The following is a 13,787-nucleotide window of genomic DNA, read 5'->3' as shown; positions in this document are numbered from 1 at the left end:
TGGGTAAATTACCATGCTTCTACATTTCTTGTCACAATAATTGCGACTGAGACATGAATTTTAAATAGATGTGTATTTCCAGGTCTAGTTCCGATAGTATAGTTTGTTTATTGTATGTAATCTGTCAAAGATATATAGAGGATGAATAAACAGGGACAGTTCTGTTATCAAAGATTTTCAATTCTGATCGTCAAGCCAAGCTGCCGACTTTTAGAATGATAATCCTACCATAAGACTTTAAAGCCAGTGGAAACTTTTTAACACAGACCAAGGTACAATGCCCTGCTTTAGATCACCGTTGTGTCTTCTATATGAGGTCACTTAATAGATAGCAGTATCTATTTTATATTAGAATATCCACACCGGAATTTCACCTTTTAGTTTAGTGCAGTGGCTACAATAGCAGCCAGCTGGGGCTGAAAATAATTAACTTTTTTACTAACCACGAAACCAGATTGTTATACTGCGTTGTAGATCTAATGCTGTCTTAAAAACGCTGTCTGTAGTTACATTGTCTGTAGACCAGTTTAGGTAAGCTCATTCTATAAGTACAGACAGGGGCCTAGGAGTACTAATAATATTGACTTTATTCTCTGTAACAATTTCAACCCATCTTATAGCAGCTATGTGCGGACTATAAAAATATTGTTTATCATTCATTAAGGGTCCCACTAGTGCTAAACTCCGAAAACACAAAATAATCCCATAGAACAAACATTTCTAGCCCTAGCAGCTGCGACGATTATTTGACTTCAGTCTTGTCATATAGCAGATCTTGCTACGCTCGTGTCGGCCCTCGAGGGAATTGGGAGATTCTACAGCCTATCATTTGTTTACGCTGTCTTTCTCCGCTCCAAGATATCCGTCAAGGACATGAGAGTGGTCTCGATCTTTCGCAGTATGGATGACCGCAAGACGTCTAACATCTCTAGCTTGTCCGCACCCACCACTTCATATTCACCAAACCGAATCTGAAGTCGCAATGCATCGCTGCTTATCTCTAACTGTGGCGATGCGCCAGACTGGGGCCTGTTATTGAAGCTGTCGACAGAGTCACGGTCGTCATCGCCACTGGTCCAGTTTGCGTGCCGGATTTGACTTAATAACACACGAATGCACATCACAGCAAGTACGAGAACCTCCTGGTCCTTGTTTTGGGCGCAGGTATTGCATTCTATCAGCTTATCCCAGACGCAGAATGCGTCTTGTGCGCAAACCAGAAGGCAGTTGAAGGATTGTTGTTGTTGCTGTTGTTTTCCTCGACGCGATGTTTTCAATTTGCACAGTAACTCAGTTTGCTGCTGCAGGCATGTACAACCAGCATCCGATGTGTCATTGGAGGCGCTGCCGTCGTTTTCATTCACAATACTCATCTCAAGGGCCGGAAAATAGAGAACGTCCGCCGCGGCCAACGGTGTGGTAGTGCCGTCGATAGCGTCCAGGCTCATTTGTACAGCCATGTCAGATTTGGGCTCATGTACGGGCTTAGTAGCCTCGGGGGCCCAGTGACATGATTTAAGCTTTTGTGGATCAAGTGATGGGTCCTAAAATGCGGGTTAGTTCCTATATTAATGCTTTTTCTTTAAATAAAAAGTACAAACTTTGTCCGGTAACGCTGGCAACAATGGTGGTTGCCAGCCGGGGGCTATAGTGCATGAATAATTATGCGGACTTGTGATCCATGACTCCGGATTTGCTTCGTTCAGCTTACTTATAATCCTGTCTTCGGTTTCGAAAGAGGCATCATTACTTGAGTCTTCTGTGTCCATCATAGACCAGGTTGAAAAAATGTCCGGGCTCGATTGAAGCAGCGGCATTTGATTGTTTGTGAACAACATGGTTGTTTCTACTGATTGTTGTTGCTTTCGAGTAAGAGTTGGTATCGGCGATGATGATGATGATGTTGTTGTTGTTGTCTCGTTCAGCGACCATTTGCTTTTTGATCCAGAGCTCCTGCTCCCGATCACTGGACTTTGAGGAGGCACCTTCATGATTGGTTTGTCCGTTGGAGGCAGAGCTCCTACTGCCTGTTGATATGGCGAAGTGGAAGGCGAAGATATGCTATTCTTTTCCACCGCCGGTGGACGACCTAGGCGCTTTGCCAGGCTGTAAAAGCAAAGACTGCCGGACTCAGAGCATTTCAGGCATGGTAGCGTCCCTGAGCATCGTACCTTGGCCTGATGGCAGACATCACAGGCGGAGCGCAGTCTCGGTTGGTGCATCAGTAAGTATATCCTCAAATGCAGAGTACTTTACGACAAATGTTTGAGTATTGCGATGTTGTCTGCTACTGGTAGACAATTTGGAACGATGCTATTCCGTAAAAGATGGGGACAATGCGGGACAATGCACATTACAGAATCATAATGAAATATCTTCTAACGAGCGATACTTAAGCAGATTCCAACTAGCAAACTAAACTCGCTTTGTAAAGAGGAGTAGCAGAGACATTTGTCAACTTATCCTTGTCATCGCAGGGTTTGTTTGGCCACCTCTTATCATTTCACGTAACTTATACAGCAATCGTGAATTTAGATCCCTGTATGATGTTTGTAATGAGGGGGCAATAATTCAACGTGCTCTGTATATATTGGTACAGACAGATTCGAAACCTCCTTCATGTTTTGTGCTCTCTCTCTTCTTTATTTGGACCCACTTTCCAAGCCACATTTCAAAGCTAGTTCCAGGCTAGTTAGAACAGTTTCCTATCTTTCAAGTTAATACTAAGATCTCAATACCGGAGGCTAAAGAACCAATGACAGTATTATTCTTGTCGGCTTGGCATGAGGATCGTGTACAGCACCAGTATATTATCTTACAAGACTAGCCTTTCTTGGAATAATCCAGGCACCAGCCTTGGCTGTGGGGCAAAATGAAGAGAGAGTAAGAAAAAACATGGAGGTTTCGAATCTGTCTGTATGAGCATGAAATGAATCTACCGTCTATTTTGCACATACCTGGAATAAATTAATAAGCAACAACTGCCAACAGCAGAAATTATATGGATAAGGGTAGGGGTCCGGTAAGGGCCTAGCAACGTCTCGGCAAGGCTATCATGTGGTAATATGACTTATGACTACTAACTTATGGTTGACCGGTGATTTCCCTAGTACAGTGGGCCTTGCAGGTACTACGTAGGCGGTTAGCAAAGAAATTCTTACCGCCTGCCTACATAGTATATTAGTTATTACTCCACCTCGAGAATCTATTTGTACTATGTACGCGCTCTGAGACGCGCTTTAACTAATTAATTAATAATAATAATTTCTTCCCAGTAACACTCTCTCCATCTACGAATCCATACATAAAATATCATTCAACACCTCCAGGACTCAGAGGAATCGGGTCGATTTGTCAAGACTCAATAAGTAGGCCTACCATAGAAAGCTGGGAGTAGCGTGGGCTCTAAACACCCAGGAGAAATAAAACGTGTGTGGTCTTGCATTGACTGGCTGGTGTTTCGGTAACTATTCGGGGAATATACCAAGCCACCAGTGGTCCAATTTTGCTATGTGAAGCGCTTACTGTACCTCAGCCTGTCTAGCTAGGCTACACCGTCACCTAACCAGGGAAATGTGCTATCTACTTGTTGGGCGTAACTAGAAATGACGTAGATGGAGATATGGTTACTATGTAGAGTGGCCCGCATTCCTGCATGGAGCAACAAACACGAGGTTTATGCTCCTCCTATTCATGTAACTAAACTGTTTAGTCGCTGATGCTATGTAACATGTCAGGATGCTCCTTCGTGCAGTGCAACGGGATACTGCCATAGAACAGTCCTTACTGATCAGCCTGATACGATAATTGATTTCTTAGTGGTTGGGTAATATATGATCTTACTGGGGTTGTTTTAGTGGCCAATGATGAATGAACCTATATTAGATTTTTTAGGGTCCTGGTCGGTTCAATCTGTCGGGTGGCCTGTGCGATGTAGCACATACATTTGAAATCTCTAAGCAATCAATTGGGGAAAATCCTTATCGGTATCTAGGTCTCTTATGACCTATCGACCTTCATCTGTTGCCGGTGGTGCATACTCGATTTGATAACCCGCAGCTGGTTGCCAAAATCTAGCGATGATCAATAAAGCTAACGCCGAATGCACATAGTAGCTATTGCCACTCACTTAGCTATCCTACTTTGGTTTTGCCTCAGTTGAGGCAGCCGCCACGATTATGATTTGTCTAAGATTGCTCATCAGTTAGTATCGAACCAGGTCCGTGCCGTTTTCCCAATCTGTGGCCAGTAGATTCATTCAATCCAGATCTCTCTCATATAGAAATGATTACTATGCATAAGTAGCTGCCCCCAAACTTTACCAGAATCATTGATGCGCTAGACACTCACATAGCCCGGTTAAACAACGCTCAGCGGAATACAAATGGTGTCATTGACATGACTCGTTTTCCAACTTTGTACCAATATATATGACCGAAATCCTTGTCCAGGCCCGACATGACCCCTCTGTGACTCCACTACGCTTTTCCCTTTAAGGTAGTAACACCTGTTATACTAGTAATACGTATCTACGAGGCTGCCAATGAAAGAAATCGATGTTATTGTTGTTGGATTGGGAACTTTCTGGCTGTTCGAATGTTGGGGTATTATTAAGTATTATTAATTGACAATTCAGCTCATGCATTAACTATGCCGCATACTTACTATATATAGTGGCCCCTGTACCTTTTACCAACATTGAGAAGTGTTATGAGCTGACCTCATATGAAATAGGTTCGGGCAGTCAAGCCCTCACCGAGAACGTGCGACACGTGAAGATATTCCCGAGTACCGGACAGGCGCTCAGCATGACACCTAAGGATAACACCCTTGGGAAATGCATCCGGGATACTATTCCCAGGGCCGTACCAACGTTACCGAGCAAGCCCCGAACATACGGGAATGGCACACGAAGTTCCCTCACAAGCACCGAGACGGTGCTGAACGTACGGAGGAATTGACCGAACCAGCGAGCTCCTTATCCCTATATGAACTGCATGTACGAGCTGAGAATCTTGTTGTTTTCTTTCCTTCTTTTCTTCATGTTATGTTTTCTATTTTAATATGCCCTTATAGTGCGCATTAGGCGGGACTAGCCCGTAACAAGAGTGAGGGATATATAAAAGATGGAGATGATTACATCAAGGTTTAGGATCGGATTCCGATTATGGTTAGGGATTGGATTCCGATCGTGGTTAGGGATTGGATTCCGATCGTGGTTAGGGATTAGATTCCGATCGTGGTTAGGGATTGGATTCCGATCGTGGTTAGGGATTGGATTCCGATCGTGGTTAGGGATTAGATTCCGATCGTGGTTAGGGATTGGATTCCGATCGTGGTTAGGGATTAGATTCCGATCGTGGTTAGGGATTGGATTCCGATCGTGGTTAGGGATTAGATTCCGATCGTGGTTAGGGATTGGATTCCGATCATGGTTCGGGATCAGATTTAGATAATAGATTCAAATATGCCCCATAATCCAACTTGCATGTAAAGGGTAGAGTAACCCAAGTTGCACGTAAAAGGCAGGGTAACGCAAGTTATTTGGAGAGGGTTTTATAAGCTAATTTGCATATAAAGAGTAGGGTCACGCAACTTGTTAGGAGAGGACAAGCCAACTCGCACATAAAGAATAGGGTAACCCAACTTGGATGTAAAGGATAGGATAACCCAACTTGTTAAAAAAGAATAGGATAACCCAGGTTATATATGGGGAGTAACCGAACATACACATTGTGACAGTGGTCAAAACCATGGATTGAGCTATCTAGGTGCACCGAGTCTACAGGCAATATCAAACATGGAGAAGAAAAGGAAAGAAGAAAAAGAAGCTATCCGCCTAGCAAAGGATATTCATGCCTTCCCTTGTGTGAGGGCCTTTCCCAACTAGGCACCGCTCAAGGAGCAATCCCAATATGGCACTGTCAGGGTTCGAAGCCCTATCGACGGGAATACCCTCCTCAGTCCTACCAGCTCTGCCAAGAGTCTCCGCCACGGCGCCTTGGTGATAGCTTACCGTACGGCTGTCACATCACCCCCCCCTTCACCAGACGCTTGCCCGCGAGCGTCTGTAACCGGGATGTCGTCCTCATCAGTGTCCTGTACGTACCGGTCCTCTTCTGCAGCTTCAATCCATTCACGGAGCCGTTCCGGCGGCCCTGGAGCCTTCGGATTCGCGTCATGAAAAGCCTTCAAAGCGAGTGGTGCGTTCTTCAAGTATCCAGCGGGATACCACTTCGGATCGGGATCCCGTCCAAGCCAGCCAACACGATACCGTAGTTTCCTCCACATAATTCTCGATGCCAATATTTTCTCAACCTCCCATTCTGAATGGCCATTAACCTCCAACTCCGGTCCTTCGTCCTCAAGTTGCCCCTGCAGCGGTTCTGTCGTGGCTGCAAGACGGAGCTTTTCAGGCGCGAATATTGGATGCACTCTCATGCCCTTCGGCAAGCCGAGCTCAAAGGCATGGCCAACCTGACGTACTACTGGGAAAGGCCCCTCCTGCTGATGCCCGAGCTTACGACCAGGACGACCTGTATCCCACCCTTCATTCGTGACGTAGACCATATCTCCCACGGTGAAGTTAACCGGACGTCGTTTCTTATTAGCCTGTGTTGTCTGCCGCTCCTGTGCCTACTTTATATTGTCTCTCGCGAACTCCCAAACGTCCTGGATACGCTTCGTCCAGTCCTGAGCTTCCTTCTCGTTCAAGGTGAGCTTCCGTGGCGGCACCGGAGCTGTCCAGTCAAATGACATCCTCGGCTGGTAACCCTTCTCAACCATGAATGGCGATATCCCTATTGAGGCCTGCGGCAATGCCGATGTTGCAAAATCGATAACCGGTAAATACTCCGACCAATCATCCATTGCGAAATTGACATATGGTCGCAACCGTTGTTGCAGATACTGGTTAGCTATCTCCGTCTGGCCATCTGTCTGCGCATGTCTAGCGGTAGATAATTTAAGCTTGATTCGTAAGATCCGACACACCTCACTCCAGAATTCTGATACAAACTGGCCTCCTCAGTCTGAGACAATGCTATTAGGCAGTCCTGTCCATGGGAAAACATATCTAATCCAGAGTCATGCCATCTCTTTGGCAGTTGTAGTCTTCTTGTGGCAAGGCATGGATACTGCTCTCTTACTCAATCGATCAACCGTCACGAAGACCATATCGTAACCGTAACGGTCCTTCGGGAACTCCATGAAGTCTATTGATAAGTGCTGCCATGGTCGCTCTGGAATAGGCAATGGTTGCAGCAAACCAGGGGCTCTATCCCTCTATATCATAGTGCGGCCGCATGTCCTGCAGTTATCAACATAACTCTCCACATCAGCATTCCAGGATTCCCAGTAAAAACGCTCTCGTATCAACTTCTTCATCTTGTCCCTTCCCGGGTGAGCAGTCGACGGTGGTCGGTGTATCTCGTCCACCAATCGCACCCGCAGGTCTTCTTCGTTCGGAACATATAAGCGGCCCTGGAATAGCAGACGGCCATCCTCTATATGCCACTTCGAACCCTTCTTGCTCGTCCACTCTTGTGCTTCTGTAGTAGCCGCAACTCTCTTATTGGCCTCAAGCACTCGGTCAATCACATTTCAGTCCGTCACGGCACCTTGCAGGTCCATAAACGCTAGTTCTGATACAATCTGTTTGTCGAGAACCTCTTGGGGTAACATAGTCAAGTTCCGATGGTTAAGATTCCATGCTCCGTCATCCTTCTATCGAGTAAGCGTGTCAGCCAACACGTTCGCTCTTCCAGGTCGATATTTCAACGCAAAATAGAACTCTTGTATGAACTCATACCACCGTACCTGCCTAGCGCTTAATGCCTTCGTGGTCATAAAGTACTCCAGAGCCCGGTAATCCGATAAGACCTCAAAACGCTCCTTCTGCCGCAATCCAAGCAGCTCTGGCCTCCATTCCTGGAAGGCTCGGATAATCGCTAACATCTCTTTGTCGTAGATGTCGTAGTTATGCTCCGCTGTAGACATTGTAGCTGAGTAGTAGCCAACGGGGTGCCATTCCCTATCATCACATAATTGCGACAGGACCGCTGCTACCACTCCGTCTGAGGCGTCTGTCTCCATACGGGTGAGTTTATTGAGATCATAGTATACTAGCACTGGTGCTGATACCAATGCTTGCTTCAACTTTTCAAATGCTTCCCCACATTGTTTTGCCCATACGAAGGGGACGTCTTGCCTCGTCAGGTAGTATAACGGTTTAGCTATCCGGCCATACTCTGCTATGAATTTCCGGTAGAAATTGCAAAATCCTAAGAAGGATTGTACTCCTCTCACAGTTGTTGGTATCTTCCAGGTGAGCACTGCTTCAATCTTGGCGGGGTCTACCTTGATGCCTTCGGGTGTGATGATAAATCCAAGATATTTAGTCGTCGTCACGTGGAACTCGCACTTCTTGATACTCGCCTGTAATCCTGCGTCACGGAGTCGCTGGAGCACCATTCGAACGTGAATCTCATGCTCTACCGCATCCTCGCTATAGATGAGCAAGTCGTCAACAAAAGCTATAAGGAACTTGTCGAGACAGTCGAGAAAGATGTCGTTAATCAACCTCTGGAACGTCGCTGGGCCGTTGGTTAATCCGAATGGCATGACCTCATACTTGAAGGTTCCGTATCGGCACCTGAATGTCGTCAGGTCAGAGGATTCCTGGTGCATGCGAATCCTATAGAATCCCTGCCGGATGTCCAACTTTGTGAAGATCTTAGCCTTGCTGATCCGTTCGAATACTTCGTCGATAAGGGGCAACGGATATCGATCCTTCCTAGTGAGCGAGTTGAGCCTTCGATAGTCCACACAGAAACGAAGTCCTCCACCTGGTTTCTTTGCCATAAGAATCGGCGAGGCGTACGGCGCATTACTCGGCACTATGAAGCCCTTATCTAGGTTCTCCACAATATAGTCCTTTGCCGCTTGTAGCTCCTCTGCCGTTATACGGTAAAGTGGGCAGTATCCGAGCTCTACTTCTTTCTCCAATTCGATTCGATGATCATACTCCTTTCTCTCAGGTAGTTCATCAGATTTTATCTTAGAAAAGACGTCAACGAACTCGTGATACTGTTCAGGAAGTTGTTCCTTTATTTCTCGCTCCTCCTGGACGGATCGATCCTCAGCTCGTTTATCTTCAATAGCTTTCTCGATCTCGCTCAGGCTCGTTATGAACGTCTCGGTCTTCCGATCCTTCGTATTCCGTAGGAACCTGGACGCTCTAATTAGGGCGATATCCATTTCGGGATACTTCTCGCGAAAGCGCACTTGCTTGATCTTCTTGGTAACTGGTCCGTGATCGATGTATAGGGAAGGATCCTGGACAGCCTTGCTGAGCTCCTTTGTTATCTGATGCAGCTCACATTTATATCGCGAATAATAAGAACTGCTGTAGGTGGTTGGTATAATCTGTTCTAGCTCTGCTGTTGCTGTGATCTTGAATGCCTTATCCCGTCGGTCTGCATCCATTTGATAATGAAGCTCCACCTCCCGATTCCGTAGTAACAACTTCTTTGGTAATCGTGTGAACTGCTTCGCTTGTATTTCTTCACGTAATGATACCTCCTTAGGCCATAACAAACGCCTCCGCGCGCAGTCAACCATCACCTTATATTTAGCTAACCACATCCGTCCTAGGATCACGTCGTGCTTTCCTAACTGGACGGTAAGGAAAGGGAGGTTATACATCACACGCCCGTCCACCACAAGGGTCAATACCATGAGATGGGTAATTGCATTCTCCACTTTACCGTCGAATCCCTTCACCCTGCACGGTTGCTTTAAGGGTACGACATGGTGCTGGAAGTGTCGCGCCAGTCTTTCCGCTAGGAATATGTCTAGGAAAGCAAAACCATTCGCTCCGGTATCCGCTAATGCTTTAATACAAATCGATAATCCATTTTTAGCTAGCTGAATAGGTACAGTTAAACTATCTCTGTCACTGCCTATCAACTGCGAAAGATCTAAAACATCAGCGGCACAAATCTCGCCTAAGAAGGAGTCTTCACTTAGGTGTTGTCGTTTTCCGACTCGGAGGTGTCAACCTCAGTTGCCTTCTTTGCAGGTTCCAGAGTTTTAAGATCAGGAGTGCCCTCTTTGTTACGGAATTCGCAGTTATTTGCTATATGGCCTGGCATCTTGCAGATGAAGCATCTTCCTTCAGCACGAAGCTTCACTTTCTCAGACCATGGAATCTTTGGCTTGGCCTTGTCGTCTTTCGGCTTCTCAGCTATATCCTTTTTGTTGTCCTTGCCAGCTCCGTCGCGGTTATTACTTTGACTTCCACGACCTTTCGGCACGCGCTTTTCGTTCTCAGCGATCATCTCTAGGCGGTTCGCAGTCTGGTGGCACTCGCGCATGAAGTTCTGGTAACTTAGGGTGTCGTCGTAACTCTCTTTGACTAGCTGCTTCTGCATCTCTGGAGACAGCCGCTCGTATAACTTATCTTTCCACTGAGTGGCTGGTAACTCTGATTCCTGTGCATTCAGTACGAACTTTGAGAGGAAGACCTGGAACTTGGTGTCGTTCATATAGAGGCGACGGAAAGCACGCTTCGCGGAGGTGACACGGTTCGCATCATGGTAAATAGTCTTGAGGTGTTCGATGATATCGTCGACGTCGCGGTACCGTTGCGGCGAGTCCTTACGGAAGCGTGGAAGTAGGTGCTCCGCTGCTTCACCTTCACACATGCTTTTCACGTACTACATACGTGACAGTGCAGTTGGATAGTGATCGGCATTCGCTTCCAACTTGTTCTCAATATCGATCAACCATGACTCGAATTTAGGATCTTTCCCGTCAATGAGCCGCTTCCCATCGGGGAGCTTGGAGCTCTTCTTCCCGCTCGAAGCTGGTGCAGGTGTAGACTCTTCGCGGCCTTGTTCCACCTCATGCAACTGTTGCTGAACCTCATCGCGTTCTCGAATCAATTCCGCCATAGCGTTTCGTTGTTGCTTTACACGTTCCTTTAACGCAGTAATCTCCTACTGGGTTATGTTGGAAGCCTGCTAATATGACCGAGGCTAATCTCAAAACGGTCAGGACTTTCAGCCAATAAGAGGCTGTAAAATGTATATTAGCATCTTGGCAAATACCCACGATAAAGGGGAAAGAACGAGTAAAAAAAAAGGGCGACGTGGGGGCCCAACATAGTCAACAACAAGGACACATCGACTCACATATCAATTTTGTATGGTAACCTATGTTACCCGTTTACTAGCATATACGTGGATTCCAACAATTAAGAGTCTGATACCTTTATCGAGAAAAATTGAGGTTATTGACACGGGATTCATTGAACGACATGTTATCTAAGCAGATCAGCAAACCTGCCACCGAGCAGACCCTCACCGGCCCTAACGACTGGGAAAGATGGGAAAAGATATTCCTTTCCAAGATAGAGCAGAAGGATCTTATGGGATATCTCACCGGAGAAAGGGAACTGCCTACGAGGCCCGAGATGACGGTGATACCACCAACTCCCCCGTCAATCGAAGCATTGCGAGAAAGGAATCGTACCACAAATCGAGACCGAGAACGAAGCACACAGACCGAAGGAGACCAGGCTTCACAGGATGAAGCTATTTCCACCGGTCCAGCAACCTCAGCGGAGAAAGCAGCTCTCAAGCTATGGAAGGATGAATATTCGCTAGAGCTATCTCACTTCAACACGCTGATGACGTATTACCGAACGCAAGAGAGCCGATATGAAGCCGAACGGAAGAAAATTGACGACATTATACAATGGATGCAGACGTCGGTTAGTAACGATATCAAGGATGCGTGCTTCGGGGTAGGGATAGACGTACGAACCGGATATCAAAACTTGAAGCAATTCTTTGGACGTACGGCCATGACGATTGCTCATCAAATAGGACAAGAATATAGAATGCATATGAAGGAATTTCAAACCTGGCCAAAGGATATCAATTCTTGGGTAACCCAGTGGATGTCTATCATGCAACGTGGAAAGCAATATAACCTCACATTTGCGAAGGATGTAGTCAATTGGACTAAGGATTTCTTTGACGCCTTTTATAAAGCTGATCCGGCGTGGGTAACCGTGCTACGAACAACGTATAGCGACCGGATTGAAGCCGGGAATATCACATATAACGACTTCGCTAAGCAGGTGCAAGAGCAAGATCGCACCAGGCCCAAAGTGACAGCGAAGAGAGGCTTCCAACGAGGAGCCTTTAACGCAAATCAACAACAAGACGGCGCCTCGGACGAAGATAATAACAACGAGAACGAGAATAACACCCGCAGCGAGAGCTACAGAGGAAAAAGGCCACCGAGGTGGTAATCGAGGAGGAAAACGAGGCAACAAGAACTATCAACCAGCTCGCGCAAGCAGCGGTCCTGCTTGTATCGGATGCGGTATGACGCATCCTGTTGTTCACTGCTTCTATCTCTTTCCTTTCCTCGCTCCAAAAGGGTGGATACCGAACGAGACGAGGGCAGCCATTGTCGAAAGGAATATGCGAGATAAAAGGATTTGTGAAGAAGTTGAAGATTTACGGAAGAAATTCGCGTCAACTCAATTCCAGATCGTTGAGCGAAGAAGCAAGGAAAGCAAGGAAGAAGAATCGCTTATATGACTCGATCGAGAAGTCGGGCATCTTGACGAAGATAAAGCTAGCTTTTATATATCAACAACGGCCTCATTTACTGCTACAAGCTACGTTTTACACTGGTCAACTATCCTCGACTCCGGTTCTACAATTCACGTTTTCCACGATATCAACCGCTTCGAGAAATATCGAAAAGCGAGACCCGGCGACTATCTCTTAGCCGGTAATTCGAAGGTAAGAATTGAAGGCTACGGTGAGGTGGTTATACACCTAAAAGGCCCAAATGAGAAGAGCAGTCCGATACGGTTATATAACGTTGCTTATTGCAAAGATTTTGCAACCAACCTGGTGTCCATGCAGTCGCTTTGGAAGATGGGATATTATTGGGATCAACGCCCAACACACAACTGCATACGCAGAAACGACGGCCGATTCGTGGGCTCAATTCAGCCCCGGTATGGCCAATTCGTACTTGAATATAGGAAAGAAAGGGCGCGTGGTACAGTGTTGAGCGCACACAAAGAATCAAACTCTTGGACCCCGAGGCCTCCACGTAAAGCAGATATCCAACGCTGGCACCTACGGCTCGGTCACCCAGGACCTCAGGCCCTTGAGCACCTCTCCAGCGCATCTCGAGGAGTGCGAGTAACGGGCATATCACCGAAGTCAAATCTTACAAAAGGAGAAGGTATAAAAACGGTCGAATGCGATGCCTGCGCTACCGCCAAGATGAAGCGTCAAATCAGACGAGAGCCCCGAGAAAAGCCTAGTAAACCCGGTGAACGTTTAGCAATCGATTTCCACGATTTTGAAAGCAGCACCTCTGGATATAGCTCTACAATGCTCGTTACGGATCGTTACTCGGGATACATTTGGGATTATAACCTCACGGACCGCACCGGCGAGACAATCAGGGCAGCTCTTGCAGATTTGTTGCCAAAACTAGACGCCCAATATGGGTTAGTCCCATGGGTTATTGAGTGCGATAATGAGATATATATGAACCGACCGCTAGTGAAGGAATATCTCGAAAGCTTCTTTATACGACTTGAGCCTTCACCTCCGTATACACAAGCATTAAACGGCGCAGCTGAACGCTCAGGGGGTGTAATCAAGGATAAAGGAAGAAGCATGGCTGCAAGTGGAAAAATTCCTCACGATTTGTGGCCAGAAATCAATCGCGCTGCAGTCTATCTT

The 13,787-nt window shown here is 46.5% G+C and overlaps 5 protein-coding genes across 5 annotated transcripts; 1 reads left to right on the top strand and 4 right to left on the bottom strand.

Moving 5' to 3' along the window:
* Positions 1 to 833: 833 nt before the first annotated feature.
* On the bottom strand, positions 834 to 1,991 carry EYB26_007524 (uncharacterized protein; the record flags this gene model as incomplete). Its single annotated transcript, XM_054266790.1, has 2 exons — positions 834 to 1,544; positions 1,602 to 1,991. The coding sequence occupies 2 exons, from the start codon at positions 1,989 to 1,991 to the stop codon at positions 834 to 836; spliced, it is 1,101 nt and encodes a 366-aa protein (XP_054122765.1).
* A 4,021-nt stretch (positions 1,992 to 6,012) lies between these two features.
* On the bottom strand, positions 6,013 to 6,870 carry EYB26_007523 (uncharacterized protein; the record flags this gene model as incomplete). Its single annotated transcript, XM_054266789.1, has 2 exons — positions 6,013 to 6,612; positions 6,670 to 6,870. 2 exons carry the CDS (start codon positions 6,868 to 6,870, stop codon positions 6,013 to 6,015), a joined length of 801 nt encoding a protein of 266 aa, XP_054122764.1.
* Positions 6,871 to 7,602: 732 nt separating this feature from the next.
* Positions 7,603 to 9,738, bottom strand: EYB26_007522 (uncharacterized protein; the record flags this gene model as incomplete). The annotated part of the gene is made up of 2 exons (XM_054266788.1): positions 7,603 to 7,722; positions 7,819 to 9,738. 2 exons carry the CDS (start codon positions 9,736 to 9,738, stop codon positions 7,603 to 7,605), a joined length of 2,040 nt encoding a protein of 679 aa, XP_054122763.1.
* Positions 9,739 to 10,025: 287 nt separating this feature from the next.
* On the bottom strand, positions 10,026 to 10,955 carry EYB26_007521 (uncharacterized protein; the record flags this gene model as incomplete). Its single annotated transcript, XM_054266787.1, has 2 exons — positions 10,026 to 10,707; positions 10,789 to 10,955. The coding sequence occupies 2 exons, from the start codon at positions 10,953 to 10,955 to the stop codon at positions 10,026 to 10,028; spliced, it is 849 nt and encodes a 282-aa protein (XP_054122762.1).
* A 365-nt stretch (positions 10,956 to 11,320) lies between these two features.
* On the top strand, positions 11,321 to 12,322 carry EYB26_007520 (uncharacterized protein; the record flags this gene model as incomplete). Its single annotated transcript, XM_054266786.1, has 1 exon — positions 11,321 to 12,322. One exon carries the CDS (start codon positions 11,321 to 11,323, stop codon positions 12,320 to 12,322), a length of 1,002 nt encoding a protein of 333 aa, XP_054122761.1.
* Positions 12,323 to 13,787: the final 1,465 nt, after the last annotated feature.

Source organism: Talaromyces marneffei, chromosome 6, assembly GCF_009556855.1.
Source record: "Talaromyces marneffei chromosome 6, complete sequence".
Classification (NCBI taxonomy): domain Eukaryota; kingdom Fungi; phylum Ascomycota; class Eurotiomycetes; order Eurotiales; family Trichocomaceae; genus Talaromyces; species Talaromyces marneffei.
Note: the sequence above shows the minus strand (reverse complement) of the source record. Positions and strands in the feature narration are given on the sequence as shown.